We start from the raw sequence: 27,565 nt of genomic DNA, 5'->3' as shown, positions 1-27,565 counted from the left end.
CTCCTGGCCGGGGAGCTGGCTCTTCCACTGCCGCGAGCCCAAGTCTAGACCTGACCTGGAGGCACAGTCTCGCAGGCTCTTGCTCCCTGTGCCCAGTAGCAGTTTGAGTCCGGGACACTCCCCAGGGCCATCTGGGGCTGCCCAGGACGCTACAGCCGGCAGAAGACGTTACCAGCGTTCCTGATGTTTGGTCATTTTCAATGCCAATAACTAAGCTACAATGGTTCTCCCACACCTGGAAGCTAATGAGTAATGAGCACTATTAATGCTTATTTCAAATGTAAAAAAACCTTGAGATAATGTACTAAATTGTTCAGAAGGTTGTTTTCTTAGTGGAATGCTACAGGATTTTCTTTAGCATCTTTGCAAGAGTTCCTGCCTTCGTCCCAGTGCCGGTGAGGACGAGGATGGAAAAATTTCCAGTGTTGCTGAGAACCGGACTGAGATTTCAGCTGAGAACCGGACGAGACTTCGGATCAAGCTAGCTGCCTGCAGAACTTACCTGGACTGTGATTTAAGCTAGCTGCCTGCAGAACTTACCTGGACTGTGATTTACCTGGACTGTGAGTTAATCTATTGAGACACTGCTTTCTGGAATGAGACAACAAACTGTAATCTATAACAAATTGTAACTCAGTATCTTTGCTAACAGTGTCATTGCTGGTATAATTTTTCCAAGGGCTTCCTGCATGGAGCCATCAAGTGGCTTGGTATTGTGGCATTTTGTATCCTCCCTTTCTGTTTGTAGCAGGTTATTTATGGTGTTTCTGTAAAAACCACTATGGTCGTTATTTAAATTAAACAAAAGGGGGAAATGTTAGAGTCTGTAAACAAGTCAAAAATAACACCTGGCATTTTGCCAGGGGAATGTTAGAGTTCGTAAACAAGTCTGGATGGTGCCTGGCAAAACGCCTGAGGGAGTGGTTTGAGAAGTAACAAAAACAAGCCATTAAGTGTGGAGATTCCTTATTGGTTGACTGATGTATCTAGTTTATGCTAATTAGATAAGCTGTGTGGAATGTATAAATACTGCTCCTGTCCTGCAATAAACGGCTCCTACTCCTGCTGTATCAACGTGCACAAGTTGTTCGTCACCCCCCGGTTATTTTGCTGCAGCCGGACTGTGGCAGTTTAAAGCATTTAAAGTTACACATGATAATCTGATTCAGTTTTCCTAGTGACTGTGTGTAGCATGTACTTTGTAAGCAGAAACTCTACATCTGAAGAATGGTACTGGTAAGAGACTGGGGAGTTCTCCCTGTGCCTGAAACGGTTTTCAGTGAGGGAACTCACCTCCTCCTTGTCACTCTGGCGGAGATGGTTGCAGCGATCCAAGAAACAGTGGCCACCCATGACCCACTCCTTTTGGATGAGGCTCTGGAAACCAATCTTGGTTCGGCAGTGGGGGTCCATCATCACTTGCACCAGAGAGGAAATGAGGCAGCAGTGGTCGGAGGCATTTTCCTCTAGGAGGGGCCCAGTAGCAGTGCCAAGAGGAAGGAGGACATGGAGTGTTAAAAGCTGCAATGCTCTCACCACACAGTTAAAAGCAGGGTTCCCAACACCAAAATCTGCTATTAGCACTCAAGTTCTTACTCCCTCCAGGAAACAGGCAATGAAAAAAAAAAAAAAAAAAAAACTTGATATTTTCAGACCAAGAGACAAAATGCTTCCAGCTTGTCTAGTACAGGTTCTAGCACACACTGGTGCTAAATATGGGTTTGCTTACTGAATAAATGCAGCCCTGAAAATCCACTTTCAGTATTTGGGTGTTCAGATATACCACATAACCAGAGTGGAATCATCCACATGATGATAACCTGCCAGGCACAAACTGAGTCTGAATTCCTTCCCTCCTAGTGGGGTAAACCCTCAATCACTAAGCTCACTGTCCCAAGGCTTGCTATTTCTCAGACTCACCTTAGAGCTCCTTTCCTCTACTTCTTATTCCTCCTCTAACTCAACTTTGCAGGAAGTTCAAACTTTCTGGACTGTACCAAAATGATCTTATTTTCTGCCTCAAGGTCTTTTCTTTTCTGTTTGAGGAGTGGTCTACAGGAGAAATTCTCCTTGGTCCACCTCCATGTGCTCACTTGGAATTCCCTTTACAAAACTCAAATGACTGAAAAGTCCATTTATATACCTGTTTAACATTTATGATTCAGAGCAAATAAAATCATGCATCTATAGCCTTATATTTGTCTTAAAGGATTTTTTAGTACCAGGGATTGAAATCAGAGGCACTCAACCACTGAGCAACATCCCCAGCCCTATTTTGTATTTTATTTAGAGACAGGGTCTCACTGAGTTGCTCAGCACCTTGCTTTTGCTGAGGCTGGCTTTGAACTCATGATCTTCCTGTCTCAGTCTCCCAAGCTGCTGGGATTACAGGCATATATCATTGCACCCGGTTCAACCTGCTTTTTAAAAATGTCCATAAGGGGATGTGAGGGCAATATGGTGTGACATCTGTCACCCCACTGATCACCAGGGTTGATTTGACTGATCTGGCTGGCTAGACTGGTGTCCCCTTCCTCCCTCACCCCTCCATGTGCACCTCTCCTGAAGCTGCACGCTTTGTGGAAGAAGAAAACCTTCCTCTTTGGTCAAGGGTGTATGAGTAGCTGTACTTCCATGCTAGAACCTCCAAACAAGCTCTCAAAAATGTCCATGAGCAGAATGGTGTGTGTATGATTAAAGAAACAAGGATAAATTTATTATTTTGGGGGGTAGTACTGGGGATTGAACCAAGGGACTCACACGTGCTAAGCAAGAGATTTACCACTGAGTTATAGCCTCAGTCCCCCCCCCCCCAGTTTTTTTGTTTTTTTTTTTTTAATTTTGAGACAGGGTCTTTCTAAGTTAGAGCTTTGCCTGACACTTGCGATCTTCTTGCCTTAGTCTGGGATTGCAGATGTATATAGCACTGTGCCCGACTTAACTAAGGATGAACTTCAACTAGGAAGTTACTCCTACTCTTAGCACTTTTTCATCCTGACCCCCATAATTATGAAGTACCACAGGTCTCGGCTTACACTGGTCTCTTCTAGGAAACAAATCTAAACTACAGGAAGACATGACTTCAATGAAAACAGATTTTTGTGCTTATCTTCTAGTGGTGTTTTAATTTAAAACAAGTTTCATTTTTCTTTAACAGTGCTGGGGGTTGAAAGCAGGACCTTATACATGCCAGGCAAGCATGCTATCACTGAGCTACGTCACCAACCCTACAGGTTTCATTTTTAAGGGAATCTTTCTTCTTGCATTTGAAAGATAATTATATCCTTCTGAGAGATGGGAAGAGGAACTAGACAATGAGACTTCAGAGGAGACAACTCAGAAGTCCATCAAGGAGTGGAGGACATCTCATTTCCATTAGCTAAAGATTCAGATTTCATTTCATGGGACTCTGATTATTGCAGTCTGGCCTTGAGTCCTACATTTCTCAGACTTCCAATCTTCCTCCTTTCACCAGTTATTTGGTACTCAAATATTACTCTTTTTCAGGTCCTTATAAATACTAAGGTAGAAGCACAGAATCTGCACATTGTAGATGCTCAACTCCAAGTTAGTAAGCTAGTATCAGCTGTTCCAGAAGCCACCAGAAGATACATTTTCTAGATTGCTCTTAGAAACTAAGTCCCAACAGTCAAGGAAAGCATCAGAAAAAATGATAAAAGCTTGGATTTATAAAAGCATGAGAAAAAAAATTCATATGTAGTATAGGACTAGAAGAAACAAAATATTATAAAAACCAAGCTGGGGGCTGGGGTTGTAGCTCAGTGATATAGCACTTGTCTAGCACTGGGTTCGATCCTCAGCACGACAAAAATAAATCAATCAAATAAAGGTATTGTGTCCATCTACAACTGAAAAAACAATACATATATTAAAAAAAAAAAAAAAAAAAAAAAACAAGCTGGACACAGTTGTGTAGTCCCAGCCTCTCTGGAGGCTGCAGCTAGAGGATCAATGAGCTCAGGAGTTTGAGGCCAGCCTGAACAACATACAAAGACATTGTCTCCTAAAATAAAATTTTAAAAAGGTCTTTTAGTTTGAAACAGGATCTCAATAAGTTACTCAAGCTCGTCTCAAACTTGCAATTTTCTTGCTTCAGGCTCCTGTGTTGCTGGGATTACAGGTATGTACCACTGTGCTTGGCTACAACAATCATCCTTGTTACAAATTGGTTTATACTTGCTTTTACACATTCTGAATGTTTATGTCACTGCCCTCATGTTTGCCAAATTAAATCCACTGAGAAAAGGGAAATCACAGCTCACCAACTTTCTATGGAAAGTGTCAAACAGGGGACTGTGTCAAACGGGGGACTGGGGTTGTGGCTCAGCGGTAGAGCGCTTGCCTCACATGTGCGAGACCCTGGGTTCGATTCTCAGCACCACATTAAAAAAATAAAAAGGTGAAATAAAGGTGTTGTGTCCAACCACAACTAAAAAATAAAATTAAAAAAAAGTGTCAAACAGATACAAAAATAATAATTAAGTGATCTATGAGTCTATGTGAAAGGGATTACCAAAAGACTATGACTTCAACCTAGTTAATAAAAAACCAAATCCAAAACATTAAGAAATGTGAGCTTTGGTAAAGATAGCAAATAATTTCTTCTTGGGTTGTGAATAGATCTGCCAAGTTCCAAGTGAAAGAATTTTATTTTAAACTCTAACTCTGAAATCTGAGGCAAAGGATTCCAAGGTTCAGGAGAAAGACACTGGGAGGATTTCTACAGTAGCTTACTCTCTCATAAGACAATTACAATTCTGTTAAGTTACATACACAAAAAATTGAATCACAAGTGAGATGAAATGGAAAATAATTTTTGTGCTTTAAATATGTTACCTAAAAGAAGAACGTTCATGTTTTGTGCTTCCAGACATTCTATAATCTCTATTGCTTTTTTCAGGCAACGTCTGAATAGGAAAGAGACAAGAAATGAGCATTAGGTCTTGAGTTTGGTACCATGAACAATAAGTTTAGAGACAGCATGAATTGTTCTTCAGTTTTTCTTTTTTAACACATACCTTTATTTTATTTATGTATTTTTACGTGGTGCTGAGGATAGAACCCAGCGCCTCACACATGCTAGGCGAGCACTCTACCACTGAGCCACAACCCCAGCCCTCTTCAGTTTTTCCTTTCTTCTTTTTTTTAAAATACATATATATATATATATATTTTTTTTAGTTTTAGATGGACACAATATCTTTATTCTATTTTATGTGGTGCTGAGGATAGAACCCAGTGCCTCACGCATGCCAGGTGAGCACGCTACCACTTGAGCCACAGTTTTTTCTTTATTCATGAAAATAAAAATTAAAAAAAATACTTAACATTTACACTATTCAGATACTGAGAGATGTTTATCTGCCTATTAGAAACTGAGTCTGGGTGTATATCCAAAGGGATTAGACCAGTTTCTCAGGTATCTGTGCTCCCATGTTCACTGCTGCATTATTCACAATAATCAAGATATGTAAACAACCTAAGAGTTCACTAACAAATGAATGGATAAGTACAATGTGTGTGTGTGTGTAATGGAATATTATTCAGTACTTTTAAAAAGGGAAATTCCACCATTGTCATACCACGGATGAACCTCGAGGAAATATGTTAAATGAAATAAGCCAGGCACATAAAAACCACACAGCATGACCTTGGTTGTACATGAAATGTAAAAATGCTGAACTCGGGCTGGGGTTGTGGCTCAGTGGTAGAGAGCTTGCCTCGAATGTGTGGGGCAATGGGTTCAATTCTCAACACCACATACAAATAAAAACTAAAGGTCCATCAACAACTAAAATGAATAAAATAAATAGATTAAAAAAAAAAAAAAAGCTGAACTCTTACACACAGTAGAATGGTAACTCCAAAGGGATGTGAGTGGAAAAAGTGGAGAGAAGTCAAAGGAATCAGACTTTTAGTTATAAGATAAACAAACCTGGGGGACCTAAAGTATAGCATGATTGGTGATGGATGTGTTCATTTGATTATGGTAATCATCACACAATATATGCCAAATCATCACACAGTGCGTCTTTAAAAAAAACACTGAGTATTTTGATACATACAATCTTTATCAATTAAATACTTAAATATTTAATTCAGAATAGTTAATAAAGAATATTTAATTCAGAAATATTTAATAAAGAAATGGAAAATTTTTTTCAGAAGGGAAACCCAAACTAACATAAAAGTGCTCCTAGGCAATTTCTAAACTATAGATTCTTACTGAAAACTTACATCTGAGTCTTCTGATGAGTCCTAGTAAAACCCACAAACATCAATTCCTGGAGAATATGATCCATATTGCTTTATTCAAGGTGAATGTATGAGAGTGTCTGAAAAGATCCAATCTACTCAGAAAGATTTTTTTTTGTAGTTGTACACAATAACTTTTTTTTTTTTAATTTATTTTTATGTGGTACTGAGAATCAAACCCAGGGCCTTGCACATGTGAGGCGAGCGCTCTGTCACTGAGCTGAGCCATAACCCCAGTCCCAGAAAGATTTATCTCTTTCTATCTGTTATTCCCTTTAGGACTATAGTCACAGCTTGCAGCTTTGATTTGTCCCTAACTTCTAGCTTAGGAGCCATTTAATATATGAATTAGGAAAGGCAACATAACCATCCTCTGGGACTCTTAACCTAATTCCAAAACCAAAAATGACTAAATGACATTAACCATGGTTTAAAAAAAAATTTAAGTGGGTCATATACATATGACACAAAATTCAAAAAAGTATTTAGTGAAGTCAGTATCCTTCCTATTTTCATTCCCCAGTTTCCTCCTGGAGGGCAGCACTGTAGTCTCAATTATAATTTTGCATTATCACACCCTTTATTGTAGTCTTTCTATAGAGTCTATTTCTTTGTAAGCAGGTAACATGTTGGTAAGTTCTGTCAAATGTGCACAGAAATAATAAATATAAAATGTAAAATCCAGCCAAGCCCTGAATAGAACATATGGTCTAAGAATATTTAATTGTGAAATATCAAAGAGTTAAATTATTTGTCAATTAGCTCTACTACTCTGAATTAGACAACTGAAATTCATGAGCAAAACAATGGTTTGGAATACCTGATTATGTCAAGCCAGCTGCTATTTTCCAAAAGTGAAAACCATTTTATGTCTGTGTCCCAAAATTCAGTACTGTTATCTGAAAAAAGGAAAAGCATAAAGATGTTACACTTGCCACAAAACGCCTGTTATTCCACTGTGCTGTTCAGATCATTGGTCCTAGACTCAACCTGCAAAATCCAGGCACGAGACTCTATTTTAAGTAAAGAACATTTCCGAACTTCAGCTGAAACAGTTTATGAAATGTAGGCCTCAAGAAGGGTGTGGTTGTCAAGAAGAGGTCTTCCTTGCTGAAATAAGAAAAGCCTCTACCACATACTCAAAGCCATGGTCTACCCTATAATTCAACTGAGAGACTGACATGCTTTAGGCAGAAACAAGTGACATGGAGGCTGCTATTCCTAGAAGTGGAAAATGCAACCAGATCTATATTGCCATGGACATCTAAGGTGAGACTTGACTTTTCTAAGAAATTTAAATACAAGTTCATGTACCTTGCACACCACTGTAGGATTCCCCCTTACACATCTTATAAAGCAGAAAATCTTGAATTTTAATACACTTAAAATAAATTTAATACATTTAAAAGTTGCAAACTCAAATCAGTAAAGAGAAGATATTCTGGAAATCCTGGGTAATTAAAATAAAACTGTAGAATCTCAGTCCTGGATCAAATAGGACCTTGCCTCCAGATCTCTACTTCTTATAATCTGTTTTATAACATGTATCACAACATGTTTTAGTTAGAGGCATATACTTCTGTTTCCCCTGTAAGAGTATGAGCTTTTGTGTTACATTCGCCTTGGGTAAATGCTTAGCAAAGTTAGTATATACAATGGAAATTCAATAAATGACAGCTGAGTAAATCCTAAAATAGTTAACCATTTGTCAGGTTAAAAAGTCCAAGTTAGGAAAAGTTACCTTTAAGCAAGCACACCTCAGAGAGTAAGGACTCATTCAAGAATGGAGAGAAATGAGACTAGTTCTAATTGTTACTAGCAGACTATGAGAGTAGGGAAATTGCCAAGGGAGGCTGGAATAAGCGTATTTCATTTTTTACTCTGTACATTTCTGATTAATTGTATTGAAATTAATTTTCATCCTAAGAAACTGTACATCCCTAATCAGGAAAGAAATATTAAAAATATGTCCCCTTTGGGAAAAAAGTTCCCTAAGGGAAAAAAGATCATTCACTTTATAAATGTTTATGCACATTAGTGATTAATAGGTAATGCATAGTCCAGAATTTTAAGTAGAGAAGCCAAAATGCTCACCACTGAGCAACCTGGTATGCTGGGAAAGAAGAGAGGAGAAGAATGCCTGTGTGATCACTGCCACAACAGGGGGGCCATGGAAGAAAAGCCTGGAGAGAGATGTTCTGCATGCAGCATGGCAGTGGCAGCTGGCCCCTTGGCTATTGACTCTTCCACTACATGATAGTGACCTTCGAGGCTAGGAGCATCTGTGTATCACCAAAAGGAACCCAGGGGAAAGGTACCAACTTGCAGCTGATCCATGTGGCATGTCTTTCCCCATTTGACAGAAAGTTTTGTTCAACACTCTTCTCACCTATCAGAAATAGCTGTTTAAATTTAGAGTATGCCGTCTGGATTTCCTGCAAGGATATGAAGTTGCTTGATAGATCTTCAGTTTTAACCATTTCATAGGGTGGCCTATGGATGATCTTGTAAATTCTAGGTACGAAAAAGTAACATGAAATTAGAAGAGCTACATGAATTAAAAGAGATATTTCCTAAGCAATTACTATGTGCCCCGATATGTTCCAAAAGGTCTGCAGATATCCCACTCCCTACCCTTACCTCTGTGGCAACTGCTGCAGGACTGCTCTCCCCAGTTAACAGTGGGAATGGAGAACCCAAAGTAGAACTGCCCAGCCCAAGGTTATCAAGTTTCTAAATAGATGGGGCCATGATTTGGACCAAGGCAATTTAACTCCAAAGTCCACTTTTTTTTGTTTGTTTGTTTTTAATTTATCCACTTTGGATTTTTTTTTAAATATTTTTTTAGTTGTTGGTAGACCTTTATTTACTTATATGCAGTGCTGAGAATCGAACCCACTGCCTCACACATGCCAGGCAAGTGCGCTACCGCAGAGCCCTAGCCCTAGCCCTCCACTTTGGATTTTCTTTTAAATACCTTTATTTATTTATTTGCTTATTTATTTATTTATTATGTGGTGCTAAGGATCGGAGCCAGGGCCTTACACACGCTAGGCGAGCACTCTGCCCCTGAGCCACACCTCAGCCCCTCCACTTCATATTTTCAAATTTATTTTGAAAAATTCCAATCATGTAGAAAAGTAGAAAAAGAACCATAGTGACATATATCATGACCTAGATTTGACAGGTATTAACATTATAGACAATGAATGAGGGTGGTGGTTCAGTGGTAGAGCACTTACCTAGCATGTATAAGGCCTGGGTTTGCAAACAACAACAACAACAAAAACCAGACACAAAAACGAAACCCAAACATTATAGATACTATACCACTTCCTCCCTAAATACTTCAGTGTACATCTCTAAAAACAGCATAGTTGCCATTCTTTATTTTTTGTCATTTTTATTGCAGTGCTTGGCATTGAACCCAGGGCCCTATGCATGCTAGGCAAATGCTCTACCATTGAGTGGCATCCCTAGCCCCCATGAAATTTTGATTAGTGATTATGTTATACTGACTAATTAGTGATTATGTTATATTGACTCCTTTTAAAGTAATTAAGAATGACCCCTATAGGTTGTATTTTTCTAACACTAAGCTACCTGTAGGTACACAGAAATGGACACTACTAAGAACTAATCCCTGCTTCTTAGAAAACAAAAACAGATGAAGAATAAGTACTGACCCATCCGAGACACTCTTCTGGATTTGCAAAACACCATCATCCTGTTCTTTGGGTGGTGCTGACATTTTCAAAAGGGCACTTCCATTGTGGCAGGACCAACACCATATCTGCAGGGGGCAGAAGACATTTGCCAGATGGAACATTCACAACCCAACAGGGAAGAGGTAAGCTTAGCATTCAAGTTCAGCCAGGGAAATTTATCTTTATGAAATAGCTGGATATATTCAATTTTATTAAGTCAGGGAGAATTTATTAAATGAAGAGAACTGATTTAATCTTAAAATGAAACTAAAAAACAAGAATAGGTAGTTACATTCAGACTTGCTTATGGTCTAACATACATCTTTTGACGTGGCACTAAAGTGCTGGTGACCTAGATAATGATAACGACAACATTATTATTAGGATAGAAGCCATCACTAGAGTGCAGCTTACATGTCAGCCATTTTACATGAATTAATTCATTGAATTTTCATGGTAAGTCCCTGTGATGGGTATGATTATTATCCCCATGCACAGCAAGGAACTGGGGCTCAGGGAGACAAAGGATTTCCCCAAGACATGGAAAAAGTAGCTGCAGTATAACTAAAGGTGATGCTTTACCTTGATGGCAAATTGAGGGATCTTCCAACATCAGAGAAAGTTCACAGGAGAAAAACGGAGAGTTGGCTAATCAACACAGTGAATAAAAGACTCACACACAGAAGGCACTGCACCAGGTTGTGAGAGGACAGAAAGGTGATTAAGGGACTGCTCTACTTTTGGAGCCCATACACTCAAAATATGATAGAAGGTAGAACATGGCAGACAAGGGGATGGCAAAGAACAATAGAGGGGAGGCAAGGAATATAGACATTCTATGAATGACCACAAATAATAGGCTAAGGGGTTCCACCTTTTTTCTGGATACTATGAGAGATTTCAATTACTTATTTTGCAGGCATAAAAGGAGATTAGAACTATCTTGGAGCAAAGTAATCTGCCAGTGGAGCCTAGAAGGGAGATAGGAAAAAGCAGGTTGAATAAGTAGGTTCAGCTGTAGTCTCTGCCCTGCATACAGGCCTGACTAACGGCTTAAGAGTGGCTAACATCTGGTCCTTGCTCTGCTGACCAAGTCATCAGCCCTGGATCAACGGTTAACCCAATGAAAGAAATATTTTTGTAACTGGCTGCCTGAGTAGGCACCATTTTGGCTTCTACCCGCACGCATAAACCATTCACTGGTTATGCTAGCAACAGCCTGGGCCAAGAGATAAAGACCAGCACTACAATCCAGAAAACACTTTGTACTATACTTGGAAAGTCAGAAAGAAGAACTGGTTTGGGGTTTCTGGGGAAGATGATGGGACTGGCACTGTGTGTTGCATGTCTAGTGCCATTAGGACATCCATATGGAGATACTCAGGAGGCTACTGACATGAAGGCTCTGAGTATAAGACAGGAAAGCAGGACTGGAGTGCTGGACATGATAACTGATGGCCAGCTAAAGTGCAAAAAATGACAAGTCCACCAGGAGAGCAAGGACACAGAAACACAGAACTGCTTTAGGAACTGCCAAAAAGAGCAATAACTCCCAAGAGCTAAACCATACTTTAAGACTCACATGCAGTGGAAGTATTAGAACACTATGACAAATTCAAGGGACATTGGCTCTTCTCTTAGTCCCTTTTCCAATGTCATGCTAAGCAATGTGAAGAAACCACCACACAGATCTAGGGCCTCTGTGAAAGGTGGGGATATTCTTAATGCTCAAGGAGTCATGACCCCTAATTGGTACAACTCACTCAGACATAAAGGAGTGTACTCTTAGTCATGCCTGGATGATGGGATCTAAGAAATTAAAGTTTACCTCCCTTCCTGGGGCAAAACCAGTAGGCCCTTGGTGTCATCCAACCACATTTCATTTTCTAGTTGGGACATGTGTAATGATAACCTCCAATCATAATTACCTTATCTTATCTGAGCTACAAAGAGGTACCTATTCTTTATTTGAAAGATTAAGTAGAAAGGAGTGAAATTCCTGGTCAGAGAGACTTCTCAGGAATTTAGCAAAAAGTCTTCTCCTATCATTATAATATGTACAGCTTCTCTTGGGAAAGAGCCACAGAGTTCTTAGTACTAATTACTTAACAACAGGCAAGAATCAATTTATTGATAACATTTATTTTCTAAAGGAAGAATTGCTTGTTACTTGTTTTTTGGGGTGCATTTTAAGGTGTCTCTCTGTAGAGTCAAAGAGCTTTAGAGTAACACCTATAATCCCAGGTTAGAAAATAGTGCAGTAAGAGGACCAAGATAGTATTGTATTTCCAAAGTCAGGACTGGAATTTTAAAAAGGCAGGACATAATTAGTCAAAAACTGCAACAATGTTATAGAGAGGAGGGGCTGTCCAAAGCTCAATGTCTTCTGAGAGGGTAGTGTCCAAGTGGAGGAAGAAGTCGCCTTGTAAGAAGAAATAGCAGCTGGTGGGCGTGTGCGTGTGTGTGTGTGTGTGTGTGTGTGTCTGTCTCTCTCTCTCTCTCAGTAGTAGAGTGTGTGTATGTCTAAGTAGTAGTGCGTGTGTGTCTCTCTCAGTAGTAGTAGTGTGTGTGTGTCTCAACAGTAGAGTGTGTGTTTAGCATGTGTGCAGCCCTGAATTTGATCACTAACACCCCAACCAAAAAAAAAAAAAAAAAAAAAGAAAGAAAAAGAAAAAAAGGAGTAGGAAAAAAAACAAGTATAGACTGTTTACATATACTGGGAAGTATAGGAAAGAACAAAGTAGTAGCTTCACTGTTAAGAAAGGGCTTTCTTAGAAGAGACTTAAAGATGTCTTAAGAGAGATAAAGAGAGAGAGATAAAGAACATGCTTTAGAAATATAATGGAAAAGGGAAGGCTGATGATGGAATCAGGCTCCAGACAAGGCAACCAATATTGCTGGCAGAGGTTCAGATTTGGTGCGAAGGAAGCAGGAGCACAGAGAAACAACAGGAGGTCAGAATAAGGAAGCTGTGGGAGTCTCAGGTCCCACTATAGTAGGGGAAAGGCTATAGCTGAGAGTATAAGAATTAACAATGATTTTACAAACGAAATGAAAACGTGTTTACTCAGGAAAGTATGATACAGGAACCACATCAGGGCCTGAGCAGGACAAGGACCAGCAGGGGCAAGGATGCCTACAGTTTTCATGAATCCCATTAAGCACAGTCTGCTATTTGGTTTGAATAATCTATAGAAACATTCTTTGCCTCAGAGCAAAAATTAAAAAAAGATAAAAAAAAAAAAAACCTCAGGGCTGGAGACTAGAGGAGGGTCAAGGAGGCCAAAATCTCTAAAATGGTAGCAAGAATTTGAATGAACAGACAAATTATGCAGGTCATGGCTTTAGAGGTATATGTGAAGGTAGGAAGGAAAAGACTAGATGCAAAGCCAAAACAAAAAAGCATGGAGATACGGAAATGTTCTGGAACTAGATCAATGTCACGATCACACAACATTGTGAATATACTAGGTAATATGTATCTTTTTTTTTTTTAGTATTTATTTTTATGTAGTGCTGAGGATCGAACCCAGGGCCCTGCATGTGCGAGGCAAGCACTCTACCACTGAGCCACAACCCCATGAGTATCTAACACAACAAAAAAACAAACCCTATGAATGGTACTGTAGGCCCTTCACAGTTTAGGCCCAAATCATCTCTTTACTCTTGCTATTCTCTGATGCTCCTATTGCATATAACTGCTGCTATTATTTTTGTTGATGTGATAGTCCTGGGGATTGAGGTCAGGGGCACTTTACCACTGAGCTACATCCACAGTCATTTTTATTTTTTTATTTTGAAACAGGGTCTCACTAAATTGTGGAGGCTAGCCTGGAACCTGTAATCCTCCTGCCTCATATATGTGCCACCTCACCCAGCTTAACTGCTACTATTGATGTACGTGTTTACTTACCAAATCCTGGAGGAAATGTTATATAACATTATAGATCAGTGGCTTTCAAACTTTTTGGTCTTATTCCTTTAATAGTCTTAAAAATTATTTAGAACCCAAAGACTTTGTATTTGTGTGGATTATAGCTATTTATATTTAACACACTAGAAATTAAAACTGAAAGACTTTAAAATATTAATTCATTTTAAAACAATAATAAACCAATTGCATGTTGGTATAAATAACATTACACACACACACATACACACACACAGAGTTAGAGAAGTGGCATTTGTTGAGTGTAGTAGTTTATGCCTATAATTTTGCTACTCAAAAGGCTGAGGCGGGAGGACTACAAGTTACCCTGCCTGGGTAAATTAGTATAATCCTATCTCACAAAAAAAAAAAAAGCGATAGGGGTGAGTAGTTCAATGGTAAAGTGCTTGCCTAGCATGGGTGAGGCCCCAGGTTCCATCTCCAACACCAGTCCACCAAAAAACAAAACAAAACAAAGTAGCATTGTTTTATATTTTTGCAAACCTCTTCCTTTGCTTTAACATAAGCTTAACTGTGTTATCTACTCAACAACAACCAAGAACAAAGGAACACAGTACAAATAGACGGTAGGCTTAATAGAAATGAGAAGGAAAGACAAAGAGGATGCTTATGAATCCTCATGCTACTAACGGTCATATTTTCTATCTGGTGAGACATATGCTAATTAACCAAGAAAAAACTAATATAGATCATCTTAAGGCAGAATTTTCAACCTGTGTTTGCCCCACAAGGGACATTTGGCAATATCTGGACATACTTTGGTTGTCAGCAATGACGTTAACTATTCTATAATGATAACCCTGAAACAAATAATTATCTGGCCTAAAATATCAGTAGTGTCTAAATTGAGAAATTACGCCTTAAACAAAACAAAGAGCAAGTGGCCCCAGATTGCAATACTGATAATTTTAAAGGAACATTTGAAAGGTTTGGTTTTTCTAGATTAAGGTACATAATTTCATCAATTCCAAATATAAAACACATTGCTTTCTAATTCGTCTGAGGTCATTTTTGGTGATCTTCCTATTCTAGTCAAATGAAAGTCTGAGACAGAGAGAGAGAGAGAGCGAGCGAGCGAGCAAGCGAGAGCCAGCAAGGGAGGAATGATAACCTACACACATAATCCCAGAAACTCAAGAGGCTGAGGAGGGAGCTCCGTGGTAGAGCATCCCTGGGTTCAATACCCAGTGGAAGACAGGCAGGTAGTTAGGTAGGCAGGCAAGCTGGGGTATAGCAAGCACAAAGTCTTGGGTTTCATCCTCAGCACTGCAATGGGTAGTGGGAGAGGGAAAGAGAGAGAGAAGAAGGGAGGGAGGCAGAGAGAGAGAGAGAAGGCGGGGAAGACTGACTGAAAGCTCTGTGTTCCCCTGGATAGATGTGTACATTCCATCTTGTATATAATTTTTCTGCTTCTATTCATACAAACTCAACTAATGATTTTCAGAATAAACAATTAAAGTAGAACTAATGATTAAAAAGTTGGTGTTCCTCACTTAGGTCTTACAAGAACATATTCTACTTCTCAACCCTTAGGCTTGGCTAGAACACAGTGTATGTAAATCTACATATGTGGATAATTCTTTTTTTTTTTTTTTTTTTGTAACATTGAATCCAAGGATACTTAACCACTAAGCCACATCCCCAGCCCTTTTTATTTTCTATTTTGAGACAGGGTCTCATTAAGTTGCTTAGAATCTTGCTATATAGCTGAGGCTGGCTTTGAATTTGCAATTCTCCTGCCTCAGCCTCCCCAGCCCCTGGGATTACAGGAATGTGCCACTGCACCTGGCGACAATTCATCTTTGTTTCTTCCAATAGAACACTTTCTTATCTAGGTTACTCTGAGAGAGGCTAATCATTCCTCTAAGACTCTGATTTTCAGTATCTAACTGGGAGGTCCCAAAACCCTTTCAGGTGGTCTGAGAGGCCACAACCATTTTCATAATAATCCTAACAATATAATGTCTTTTCCATGGTGTTGACATCTGCACAAATGATGCAAATGTAGTGGTAGCAATGTGTTTTGTATTTGGAATTGATGAACTTACGTACCTTACTGAAATGATACAAATGTAGTGGTGGCTTAGCACCAATCAAGGAAGGGCCACACAACTGTAGTGGTTGTCACTGTGTTCTTCATCGATAAAATTAGCAGGAAAGAAATATGACTCTTTTGAGATTGTCCTTAATGAAGGATTAACAATTATTATTTTTATTAATGTTGACCACCACATGTATTTTAAATATTCTGTGTGCAAGAATGGGAAGCAAGCATTGAAATTAAATTATTTATCCCAAGAAAAATCTCTTTTATAACTGAGTTGAGAACTGAACTCGTAACCTCTTTTAAACAAATCATGGGTGTTCTGACTTTGGTATCTGGCAGATATTCATTTTTAAAAAATGAATAAAGTGGCCAGGCGTGGTGTGCACACCTGTAATTCCAGCAGCTTGGGAGGCTGAGAAAGGAGGATTTCAAGTTTAAAAGTCAGCCTCAGTAAAAGCAAGACTGCTAAGCAACTCAGTGAGACCCTGACTCTAAATAGAATACAAAATAGGGCCAGTGATGTGATTCAGTGGTCAGGTGCCCTTGAGTTCAATCCCAGTACCAAAAAAAAAAAAAAAAAAAAAGAATAAAGTGAGTTTATTACTTCATGGGTGGGAAAAAACTGATAATCTACTGTAAATGATAACAATTACAATTCTGGAAAACTAGTACCTGCTACTTTTGCTGGGCAGATTCCCAACATTTAAAGACTCTTCTGAAGAGACCACAGTATTAATGAATAAGATTTAAAAAAAATTTTATAATAAAATGTGTCTACAGATAGGAGTTCTTTATAACCTATGAACCCATATTTTCCAAATGGTCAGGATACACTAGTACAAAATCATGCACGTTTTAAGATCCACTCAAAATGTAAGACAGACCAAAGGTTTTAATTTAACAGAGAATGGAAAGTTCATTATGTTTTCAGATAAGTTATTGCAAATAACCTTTATGAAATTTTCACTTGCCAACTTTTTGGTGTACCATCAGAGAATAATATTCTCAATTAGGCTGTTAAGTATTCTCTAAAAAGGCTATTAAATATTCCTTTCTTTTCCAAATACACAGCCGTGTGAAGCTGAATTTTGAAGAAAATTCATGAATTTTCTTCAAAGCCCCAAATTACCACAACAGACTGAAAAAAAGAATCAGATATTAGAATCTAGCTGTCTTCTATTTTCAAGAATGTAAAATAATGTTATTCAAATTTACTGTTTTGAATAGTTATTTTTCATAGAAATATGTTATTTATGCTAACATGTAATGTTACTTAACTTTTTCTTTTTTTGTAGTACTGGGGATTGAACCCAGAGACTCATAAATGTCAGATAAGCATATCTGCCACTGACCTATATATCCCCAGCCCCTTTTTATTTTATTTTTGTGGTACTAGAAATTGAACCCAGGGGCACTCTACCACTGAGCTACATCCCCAATCCTTTTTATTTTATTCTGAGATGGTCTAAGTTTTCCAGGCTGGCCTCAAACTTGTGGTCCTTATGCCTCAGCTTCCTAAGTAGCTTGGATTACAGGCATGTGCTACCATGCATTGCTGCTACTTAAATTAAAAAGAAAAATTAGTCTAAATTTTTATATGATAAGTACCAATGGTTACAACCCATATAAACAACAGCTCTTAGAGAAAACTTTGATACTTTCTAAGAGTATAAAGATTCTGAGACCAGAAAGTTTGGGAACTGCTGCCCAAATTGCCCAAAGGTTGCAAATTGGTGGAATGTATTTCAACTTTAGCCCAAACACATGTTTTTTAAGCTTTTGGATCAGTTGTATATATTTTGAGATAAGAAAAATGCACATGGAAATTGTATCTTCTGGCTACCCCTAAAAAATCAAGACATCTGGCAACACTCAGCTCATTTTCCCACATGGTACAGACGAGCTGGTGCTGAAGAGCTGCACCCTTGCACCGAGCAGAGGGGACACTGTTCATTGTAGGGGCCTTGCTCAGTACCTGCCTGGCCTCCATGGGCTTCTGAGCATGTAATGTTGCTTCGCCACCTTGCTTTCCACCCAGAATTGATCCTTTTGGTGAACCAGTCATGTACATAGCATACCATTTATTTATAAATTCTCATTCCTTACTAAATTCCCCACAGGCTTGGCAACTCCCAACCACCAACTAGAAATGGGGATGACTGCCAGAGTCTTGCCTTCTTTGATCAGTGACCCATTAAATATGGCTCCCATCCCATTCTATTCAGTAAAAACCAAGAAATGTTGTCTCTAGGAGAAGACACCACCATGCCCATACTGTGCCAACCAAAAAGAATCTGAAATTTTACTACCCTTAGAGTGGTCAGCTCAGGTTCAAAATGACTTACGTGTTAATCCAGGTTTGCTTTCAAAAGCAGACAAATCTGTAATCCTCTTAAAGCTTTTCAATGCCTTTTCTAAAACTCAAGTGTATTTATGAAAACTTCAGAACTCTATCCCACAGAGCCTCATGTTTAAGAGACTCTTCTAGGGAGTTCTTATGGTATTTTTGGATCACTATTTGACTGAGGACAAATTCCTGAGTACCAAAGCCAAGAGCTTTAAGTAGGATCATTTTACTAGGATGGGCCAATGAGCAACCCATGTCTCTTCAGGATTTCAGATACACTTACTGGTATGTTGTGACCCTGAAAGCGTTGCACATCCTCTTCAAGAAGAGGGGTAGGGACAACAAAGTATGCTGGCAACCTAGAAAAAAGGGATATCATCAGACTTTAGTACTATGCATGATTTACAAAATATGAAAGCTCAATTTCAATGAATATAAGAAAGCTAAACAGAGTGTTATAAAATTGACCATATCTCCCTGTTAAGAAGAATCAGCTCAGATGAACTGCCATTCTGTTTGGTATAAAGTACTGTGACCAAATTACTAGTTCTAATCCTAGCTCTGAATCCAATTCTGCATAATGTTGGGTAATTATACACCTCTCTAGGTTGATTACCTTTTCCATAAAATGACGGGACTGGAAAATATGATATCTAAACACACATGAATTTCAAAAATGGAATAATTTTCCTTTCATAGTAACAATATAATATATATAGTAACAATATAAATACTTATGTTGCTTTTAGTTAAATATGAAAACCTGTAATGATGATGACATCAAGTGCTCTAACAACAAACATTTGAGTACTAGACACTGCTGTAATATATATGAATGTGAATGTATATATATCCATGTGTGTGTATATGTGTGTACATATACACACACACATATATACATACACACACATTACATACATAAATATGTACAATGGTTCTGGGAATTGAACCCAGGAGCACTTTACCACTAAGACACATCCCTAGACCTTTTTATTTTTAATTTTGAGAGAGAGTCTCACTTTGTTGCTTAGGGACTTACTAAATTGCTGACGCTAGCTGAACTTGCGATCCTTCTGCCTCAGCCGCCCAACTCACTGGGATTATAGGCGTGTGTCAATGTGTCCAGCTCCCAGGGCCTTGAACACACACTTGGTCAAGCATGCTACTACTGAACTACTTCCCTAGAACACTCTCCGCCCCGCACTTTTTTGAGACAGGATCTAGGTGAGCTATTTCAGCTGGCCTCAAACTTGTAGTCCTTGCTGCCTTCAGCCTTCTGAGTACCTGGGACTATAGGTGTAAACCACCATATCCAGTCCCCTGGGTGGTTTTGATGTACAGTAAGCTCTGATAAGCACTGACTGGATGGTAACTTATAACAGGCTGCTGTTTCTCATTCTTCTCAGGACAGTCAACCTGTGGAGTTCTCAGCTCCCTGCTCAGTGGCTCATGCTATAAAACTGGAAGGGGGCCTCCTTCTAAAAATTTGCATTTTTCAGATATTACTGCATTCAAATAATGAGGTTAAATATTTTATAGTGCTAGTTCACCAGTTAATTTTCTCTTATAAAAAGACTCTTATCAAAAAAAAAAAAAAAAAAAGGTTGGAACCAAGGCTATTAGTCTCCATTTCTCAAGAGAGATGAAGATGACTGCACCCAGTGAGGGATATGGAGAGTGCCCTTACCTGTCCCAGTGAACTCAGGTGGATTCCACAGAGTTTGCTGTGAGACTGCCAATGGATACAAGCAATTAATCCTCCCTCCCTTCCTGCCCCATACTGGAGATAAAACCCAGGGCCTTGTGCATGCAAGGCAAGTGTTCTACCACTGAGTCACACTTCCAGATGAAAACAGTCTTTGGAATCGGGGGATGAACTCGGGGGCACTCAGCCACTGAACCACATCCCCAGCCCTATTTTTATTTTATTTTATTTAGTGATAGGGTCTCATTGAGTTGTGTAGTGCCTCACTTTAGCTGAGGCTAGCTTTGAACTTGAGATCCTCCTGCCTCAGCCTCCTGAGCAGCTGGGATTATGGGCATGTGCCACTGCACCTGGCTGAAAACAGTCATTTTAGTTATTTGGATGAGTTTAGAATACAAACAAATAGACTTTCTACAGGACAACTTCAGTCATGGGAAACTGAAGGATCCACTCAGGCTCAGCCTGGTTAGGGTGAGGGAATCCCCAGAGCAGTAATGTATCTTCTTGTTCTAGCATCAATTCATAAGTCTTCTGTTGTACATACCCCATAGGGCTGTAAAATTCATATCTCCAAAAAGAGGTGGATTGAAAGGTTTTTTTGTTTTGTTTTGTTTTGTTTTTTTTCCGGGCTGGGATTGTGGCTCAATAGTGGAGTGCTCGCCTAGCAAGGGCGAGACCCAGGTTTGATCCTCACCACCACATAAAAATGAAGGCATTGTGTTGTGTCCATCTACACCTAAAAATAAATATTTTTTAAAAAAATAAGTTTTTTTTTTTTTTTTTTTAGGAGAAGACTGAAAAAAAGAGAAGGAACAGACCTGTGGCATTAGAAGCCAGCTCTGACCTTGGGAAAGGTGAAATGGCCACTCAAGTTTCTCATTCTTTTTTTTTTTTTTTTGGTGTGTGTGTGTATGGAGCTGAGGATCAAACTCAGGGTTTCACGTATGTGAAGCAAGCACTCTACTGCTGAACCATATCCCTATCCCCTGAATGTCTCACTCTTATTCAAACTGACTGGAGTCCATTCCCCTAATACGACTTACATTAATACATTCAGTTTTTCCTATTTATGGAGCATGTCTCAGAAGCCAGACACTGTACTTTGCACTGATAAAATGATAAGCAAAAACAGTATATCCTTGATTTCATAGACTTATAGGCTGTAGAAATAAACATTAATCAAATGATGATACATATAAAAACCAATTTGCAGTTGCAAAAAGTGCTATGAGGGGTACAGTATAATGAAAGTTCTTGCAAGCAGCCCTGACCTAGTCTTGGAAGGCTCTTTAAAAGAGTGGCACTGAGCTGAGATTTGATCAATTAAGTGGGGTTATCTACCTATGTGCAGTTAGAAGCAAAGGTGCTTCCAGGCAGGAAGGAGATGGTGAGTCCAGGCCTGTGGCAAGGCTGTCAGTATGGATGGCGGGGTGTGAAAGAATTGGAGAATTAGGTGGAAGTCAAACCATTACGGGCCCTGGAGTGGTTTATGTTAAGAGTTCTGTTCTATACCAAAACCAGTCGGAAACCACTAAAACTAGAATAAGTCTGATCAGATGCATATGGAGAGGTTCATTTTACCTGCTATATGAAGAATGAATGCTGGGGAAGGGGTTATGGCCACATAAAAATTAAAATAAATAAATAAATAAAATAGTATTGGAGGACCAGAGAATATAGGAAAGACCATGGAGGCAACTACTGTAGTGGCGTAGGAGAAACAAAGCACAGCCTTTCCTGTATTATGTTGACAGCTGGGGCAGTTCAAGTAGTATGTGTCAGCACTGAGTGCTCAGAGTCTTAAAATCCAGCTAAAGCTCAATTCTCCCCCTTCATCACTAATCATAAAGTGATTTTCCCCTCTGACCTCTTACCCAGGTTTCATTTATTTATTTTTATTTCTTTTGTGTAGTACCAGAGACTGAATCCAGAGCTTCCTGCATGCTAGCCAAGCAATCTACCAGTGAACTACACTCCTAGCCCCAACCAGGTATAGTTTTGAGATGCTGACACCTATGTAAACACCCCAAATCAGTATGTATCTGAATTTAAAAAATAATAATTCAGGGCATTGTGCATGTGGCACATGTCTTGGGAGACTGAGGCAGGAGTTAGAGGCCAGCCTAGGTAACACAGCAAGACCCCATTTTAGAAAACAGTTCTGGGAATGAGGATGCCTTATATTACTACCAACCTCACATTACACCTCTTAGGAACAGGGGTTTCTAACTTCTTTCTGAGTAAGCACTAGCTTTCCCCTTTCAAGCTTTTCACCTGGGAAAGCGGAAGCAGCAGTGTGGGGCCAACAGAGAAGTTCTGGGAGGGTCCTTCAGAGGCCTCACACTGTCACCACAAACTGCGTTGTTGGGTGTCACCTGATAAATGCTTGAGACTGATCAAAATCTAAACTGACCTGCTAAAGAGGCCTATCAGAACGTGAATACAAAAACACTAACAAACAACAATATTTTACGAAATTGTTAGCAGGATGCTAGGGAGTATGCTCCAAAATGATAAGAGTCAGGTTTCTAAAAACAGATTATGCAGAGTCATCCTTTTAAAAAGTAGGTCAGATCACTCCCTGCCTCTGCTCAAACTCCTCCTCACTGTTTTCCGTGTCAGGAAGGATAAATTCTTCTGAAAGTACCCAACCGTCCCCTCTTTTCCCTCTCCTCACCTCTACTTTTTCCTTCACTTATTCCTCTGCTGGCCCTCATCCCTCACTGCTGCTCACACAGCTCCTGCCTCACTGTTCCTTCCACCTACAACACTTCTCTGCCAGCCACTCTCAAACTCAATCTTTCATTTGCTTCAAGGCTTTGCTCAAAGGTCATTTAATCCTGAGGCCTTCCTGACCAACCATCCCCACCATAACCTCCAGCACTCCCCAGCCCTTTGCCTGATCTACTTATATATATATATATATATATATATATATATATATATATATATATAAAACTCTCAACTGAGCTACAGCCCCAGCCCAATTTAATTTTTCTAAAATATTTTTTAAATTGTGGATTGACACAATACCTTTATTTTATTTATTTATTTTTATGTGGTGCTGAGGATTGAATCCAGTGCCTCACACATGCCAAATGAGTGCACTACCACTGAGCCAAAACACCAGCTTAATTTTTGTGTGTGTGCGCCAAGGATCGAACATGTGCATTCTAGAAACACACTCTACCACTAAGCCGTACCGCCAGCTCCCTAGCAATTATAATATATGATATTTTACTTCTTTATTATTGACTTCCTCCCACTAGAAGGAATGCTCCAGGAGGACACAGGTTTTCAGGTGCTTGTTGACTACTATCTTTCTAGTAATTAGGACACTTCTTGGCATATAATAGGCATTCAAACTTTTTGTTGAATGAATAAACAAAGCATTCAATAAAAGGAAATAAAACATTATAAATTAAGAAACTCCTTTTTTACACTTAGGTTATAGCACAAAAATGGCAACAATCACAAAAAGATACAAACTCACTTTTGAGTATTTTAAGAGGTTTCTTTTAAAATCTAGTGTTGAGGGCTGGGGTTGTGGCTCAGCAGTAGAGCGCTTGCCTAGCACATGCAAGGGGTTCGATCCTCAGCACCACATAAAAATAAATAAATAAAATAAAGGTATTATGTCCAACTACAACTAAAAAATAAATATTTTAAAATAAAATCTAGTGTTGAACCTAGCATGCATAAGGCCCTGGGTTTGATCCCTAGCACTGCAAAAATAAATAAATAAACAAATAAATAAAAATAAAAAATAAAGCTAGTGTTGAGGGCTTCAGGGTACAGTTCAGCAATACAGCAATTGCCCAGAATGTGTATGACCCGAGTTCCATCCCAGCACCATGACAAAAATACAAACAAAAGTTTCCAAATCACAGTGACACATGCATGTAATTCCAGCTACTCGGGAAGCTAAGGTAGGAGAATTGCAAATTTGAAGCCAGACTGGGCAACTTAGCCAGACTCTGTTTCAAAATAATTTTTTAAAAGGGTTGGTGCAGCCAATTTAGAAAGCAGTATGGAGATTTCTTGGAAAGCTGGGAATGGAGCCACCATTTGACCCAGCTATTCCCCTTCTCGGTCTATTCCCTAAAGACCTAAAAAGAGCATGCTACAGGGACACTGCTACATCGATGTTCATAGCAGCACAGTTCACAATAGCAAGACTGTGGAACCAACCTAGATGCCCTTCAATAGACGAATGGATAAAAAAAAATGTGGCATTTATACACAATGGAGTATTACTCTGCATTAAAAAATGACAAAACCATAGAATTTGCAGGGAAATGGATGGCATTAGAGCAGATTATGCTAAGTGAAGCTAGCCAATCCCTAAAAAACAAATGCCAAATGTCTTCTTTGATATAAGGAGAGTAACTAAGAACAGAGTAGGGACGAAGAGCAGGAGAAGAAGATTAACATTAAACTGGGATGAGAGGTGGGAGGGAAAGGAAGAGAGAAGGGAAATTGCATGGAAATGGAAGGAGACCCTCAGGGTTATACAAAATTTCATACAAGAGGAAGTGAGGGGAAAGGGGAAAATAATACAAGGGGGAGAAATGAATGACAGTAGAGGGGGTAGAGAGAGAAGAGGGGAGGGAAGGGGAGGGGAGGGGGGATAGTAGAGGATAGGAAAGGCAGCAGAATACAACAGACACTAGTATGGCAATATGTAAATCAATGGATGTGTAACTGATGTGATTCTGCAATTTGTATACGGGGTAAAAATGGGAGTTCATAACCCACTTGAATCAAAGTGTGAAATATGATATATCAAGAACTATGTAATGTTTTGAACAACCAACAATAAAAAAACTAAAAAAAAAATAAAAAAATAAAAGGGTTGGGAATGTAGCTTAGTGTTAAGAGTACCCCTGGATTCAATCCCCAATATTGCAAATTAAAATTAAAAACATAAATACACAAAAACATAAACACATAGAAGCTAGTGTTGATTTGAAGAAAAGAATCCCTATACACTGGTAGTGGAAAGTAAAATGGTACAATCATCATGGAAAACAGTCTGGCAATTCCCCCCCAAATTAAACCATAGTTACCATATATTTTTGCAATTCAATTTCTAGATTATATATCACAAAGAATTAAAACCATATATTCATACATACACGAATGTTGTGAAGGCCTAATTCACGAGATGAAAAGTAAAAGTAACCCAAATGTCCATTAACTAATAAAAGGATAAATAAAATGTTGTATATCCATACCATGGAACACTATTTGGCAATAAAAAAGAGTGAAATTCTAATAATATGCTTCAACATGGATTAATTTTGAAAACATTATACTAAATGTAAAAGGCCAGTCATGAAAGACTATATATTATATGATTCCATTTATATGAAATATTCAGAACAGGGAAATCTATAATAGAGACAATAATTAGATTAGTGGTTGCCTAGGGCTGGGGATAGGGAGACGTTCAGAGGAAATATAGAGTGATTGCTAATGGATGTGAAGATTTTGGGGGGATGATGATGAAAATGTTCTAAAATGGACTGTGATGATGGTTATACAACCCTGTCAATAAATTTAAAAGCACTAAACATTTCAGATGGTTGAATTATATGGCAAGTAGCCAGCAAGGAGAGCTTACCTCTCAGAGATTCTATAGCCTTCATTGACACTCACTGCTTTGTACTTCACATTGCCTTTTGTCCGTTCCAACTCCCAGCACCAGTCCTTAAGTGTGTCAAACATTACTGTCTGGTTCTTGGGATCAGTAGCTAACAAAACAAAATCAAAAAGACAATAAAATCTTTCTTTGAAGCACTGGTATTTTAATTATGTGGAAGTTCATCCTCAGACCCCAATTTCTATCACTAAGCCCATTTTTATCCAAGCAGAACTGACTGCTTAATACTAACCTTGTTCCATTTTTTTTAATCTAAGTTAAATTATGACTAAGGTTGTTGTTTTATATTGTAGGAAAGGAATTATTCATATTCCATTTCTTGCAAAAGTCATTTATAGCTACATTTTCAGTCATTTGACTATGAGACAATTTATATAAAACAAAAGGATCATGTGAAACAATAGAAGACAGGCTTGCACAAAAGCTAAAGTAATGAAACACTTTTAGTCCTAACAATATGTTCATAAGACAGTAAACTGATTTAAATAGCATGTCAGATTCTTAAATGTAAACTCTTTTTTTAGTTCAAAGATGCAATGCCTATAAGAGGATTGTCTAGAGGACTGTCAACACTTTGTTACTGATGGCCACACACAGACCAAACAGCTATGGTAAGGGTCAGGGAAGAAGAAGCTAGTGTTGATTTGAAGAAAAGAATCCCTTTTCTTCTTAGGAGTAAGAAAACATTCTTAGCAATACAGAAAAATCATGTGGCTTCTAAGGGCCACATGATGGTGACAGGTACTTTTGCTCCTAATGCAGTCCTGACACTAACTGCTAGAACAAAATGCCCGGGAGTACTGCTCTTACAGCCTGGCAGTTGGGTCCTTGGTCTTCTCCTGGGCCATCACAACTTGTTGAAGGTGACATGCACCAAAATAGTCTTTGCATATCTAAAAAACCAACCAAGTCTTCTGGGAAAAACAAAGTGTTTGATAAAATAACCTCCTTGCTTCTTTTAAGAAATGCAGATCATGGCAAAATAATAAGAAAAATGATGATGACAATATTCAATTCTTAGGGCTGGGGATGCAGCTCAGAGGGAGAATGCTAACTTATCATGCTCTAGGTCCTGGGTTTAATTCCCAGCACTGTGAAAACAAAAACCAAACAAAGAATGCTTATATAGGCTGCATGTCCCTTATCTGAAAATCTTCACACCTGATGTGTGACAAGTTGCAGTCAAAACCCAGGGGCACTAAAGATACTGTACTATCTTCATATAAGGTATATTTATGCATTTTATGTTTAGACTTGGGTTCTCTCCCCAAGATTATTTCATTATGTATGTGAAAATATTACAAAATCCAAAATACTCCTGATCCTAAGCATTTTGGATAAGGGATATTCAACCTGTACAGCACTATTGTCCCAGAAACTGTTCTGAGCATATTATACTTTTATTAGCTTAATCTTTACAACCTTACAGGATAGGTAATGTAAGAGGTAATTTAATTTCCTTGATGTTACAGATTTTCCTTGATGTTACAGAAAGGGCAGATAACTTGCCTTGCCTAAGTCACACAGAGCTAGATAATGTAGAACTAGAATTCAAACCCAGGCAGCTGTAAAGGAAATATCCATAATGCATGAATGCAAAAAAAAAAAAAAAAATCCCAGTAAGTAATAACAATAGTAGGAGTAAGAAAACATTCTTAGCAATACAGAAAAATCTTTCCCTAAAATGCCCTGTCAGAGACATTTAGGACCTTTCATTCAAAACACATTTGTGAATTATGAAGCCAGGGAATAATGAAATATATTCAGTTGGTAAAGCTTCCACCTGTACCCCTACTCAATTAAGAGTAAGCTAATTAGCCAAGTAGCATCTGTCAAATTATAACCTTTACTTAAAAAAAAAAAAAAAAA

The 27,565-nt window shown here is 38.7% G+C and overlaps 1 protein-coding gene across 5 annotated transcripts in view; it reads right to left on the bottom strand.

The window, feature by feature from the left end:
* Mtmr12 (myotubularin related protein 12) overlaps window positions 1–27,565 on the bottom strand; it is an 81,132-nt gene that overhangs the window by 11,105 nt on the left and 42,462 nt on the right. For all 5 annotated transcript variants that reach the window (XM_058572090.1, XM_046422321.2, XM_046422320.2 and 2 more), the window contains 7 exons: window positions 25,658–25,787; window positions 18,610–18,685; window positions 9,963–10,069; window positions 8,666–8,790; window positions 7,097–7,175; window positions 4,858–4,928; window positions 1,294–1,466 (listed from right to left, as the gene is read on the bottom strand). In XM_058572090.1, coding sequence (XP_058428073.1) covers window positions 1,294–1,466; window positions 4,858–4,928; window positions 7,097–7,175; window positions 8,666–8,790; window positions 9,963–10,069; window positions 18,610–18,685; window positions 25,658–25,787 — 761 coding nt within the window. The remainder of the gene's footprint in view (window positions 1–1,293; window positions 1,467–4,857; window positions 4,929–7,096; window positions 7,176–8,665; window positions 8,791–9,962; window positions 10,070–18,609; window positions 18,686–25,657; window positions 25,788–27,565) is intronic.

This window comes from Marmota monax, unplaced genomic scaffold (genome assembly GCF_021218885.2).
Source record: "Marmota monax isolate L192 unplaced genomic scaffold, Marmota_monax_Labrador192_F-V1.1 WCK01_AAM20220418_F8-fsc00077, whole genome shotgun sequence".
Taxonomy (NCBI): Eukaryota; Metazoa; Chordata; class Mammalia; order Rodentia; family Sciuridae; genus Marmota; species Marmota monax.
The sequence above is the reverse complement of the archived record's forward strand: the minus strand, read 5'-3'. Positions and strand labels throughout refer to the sequence as shown.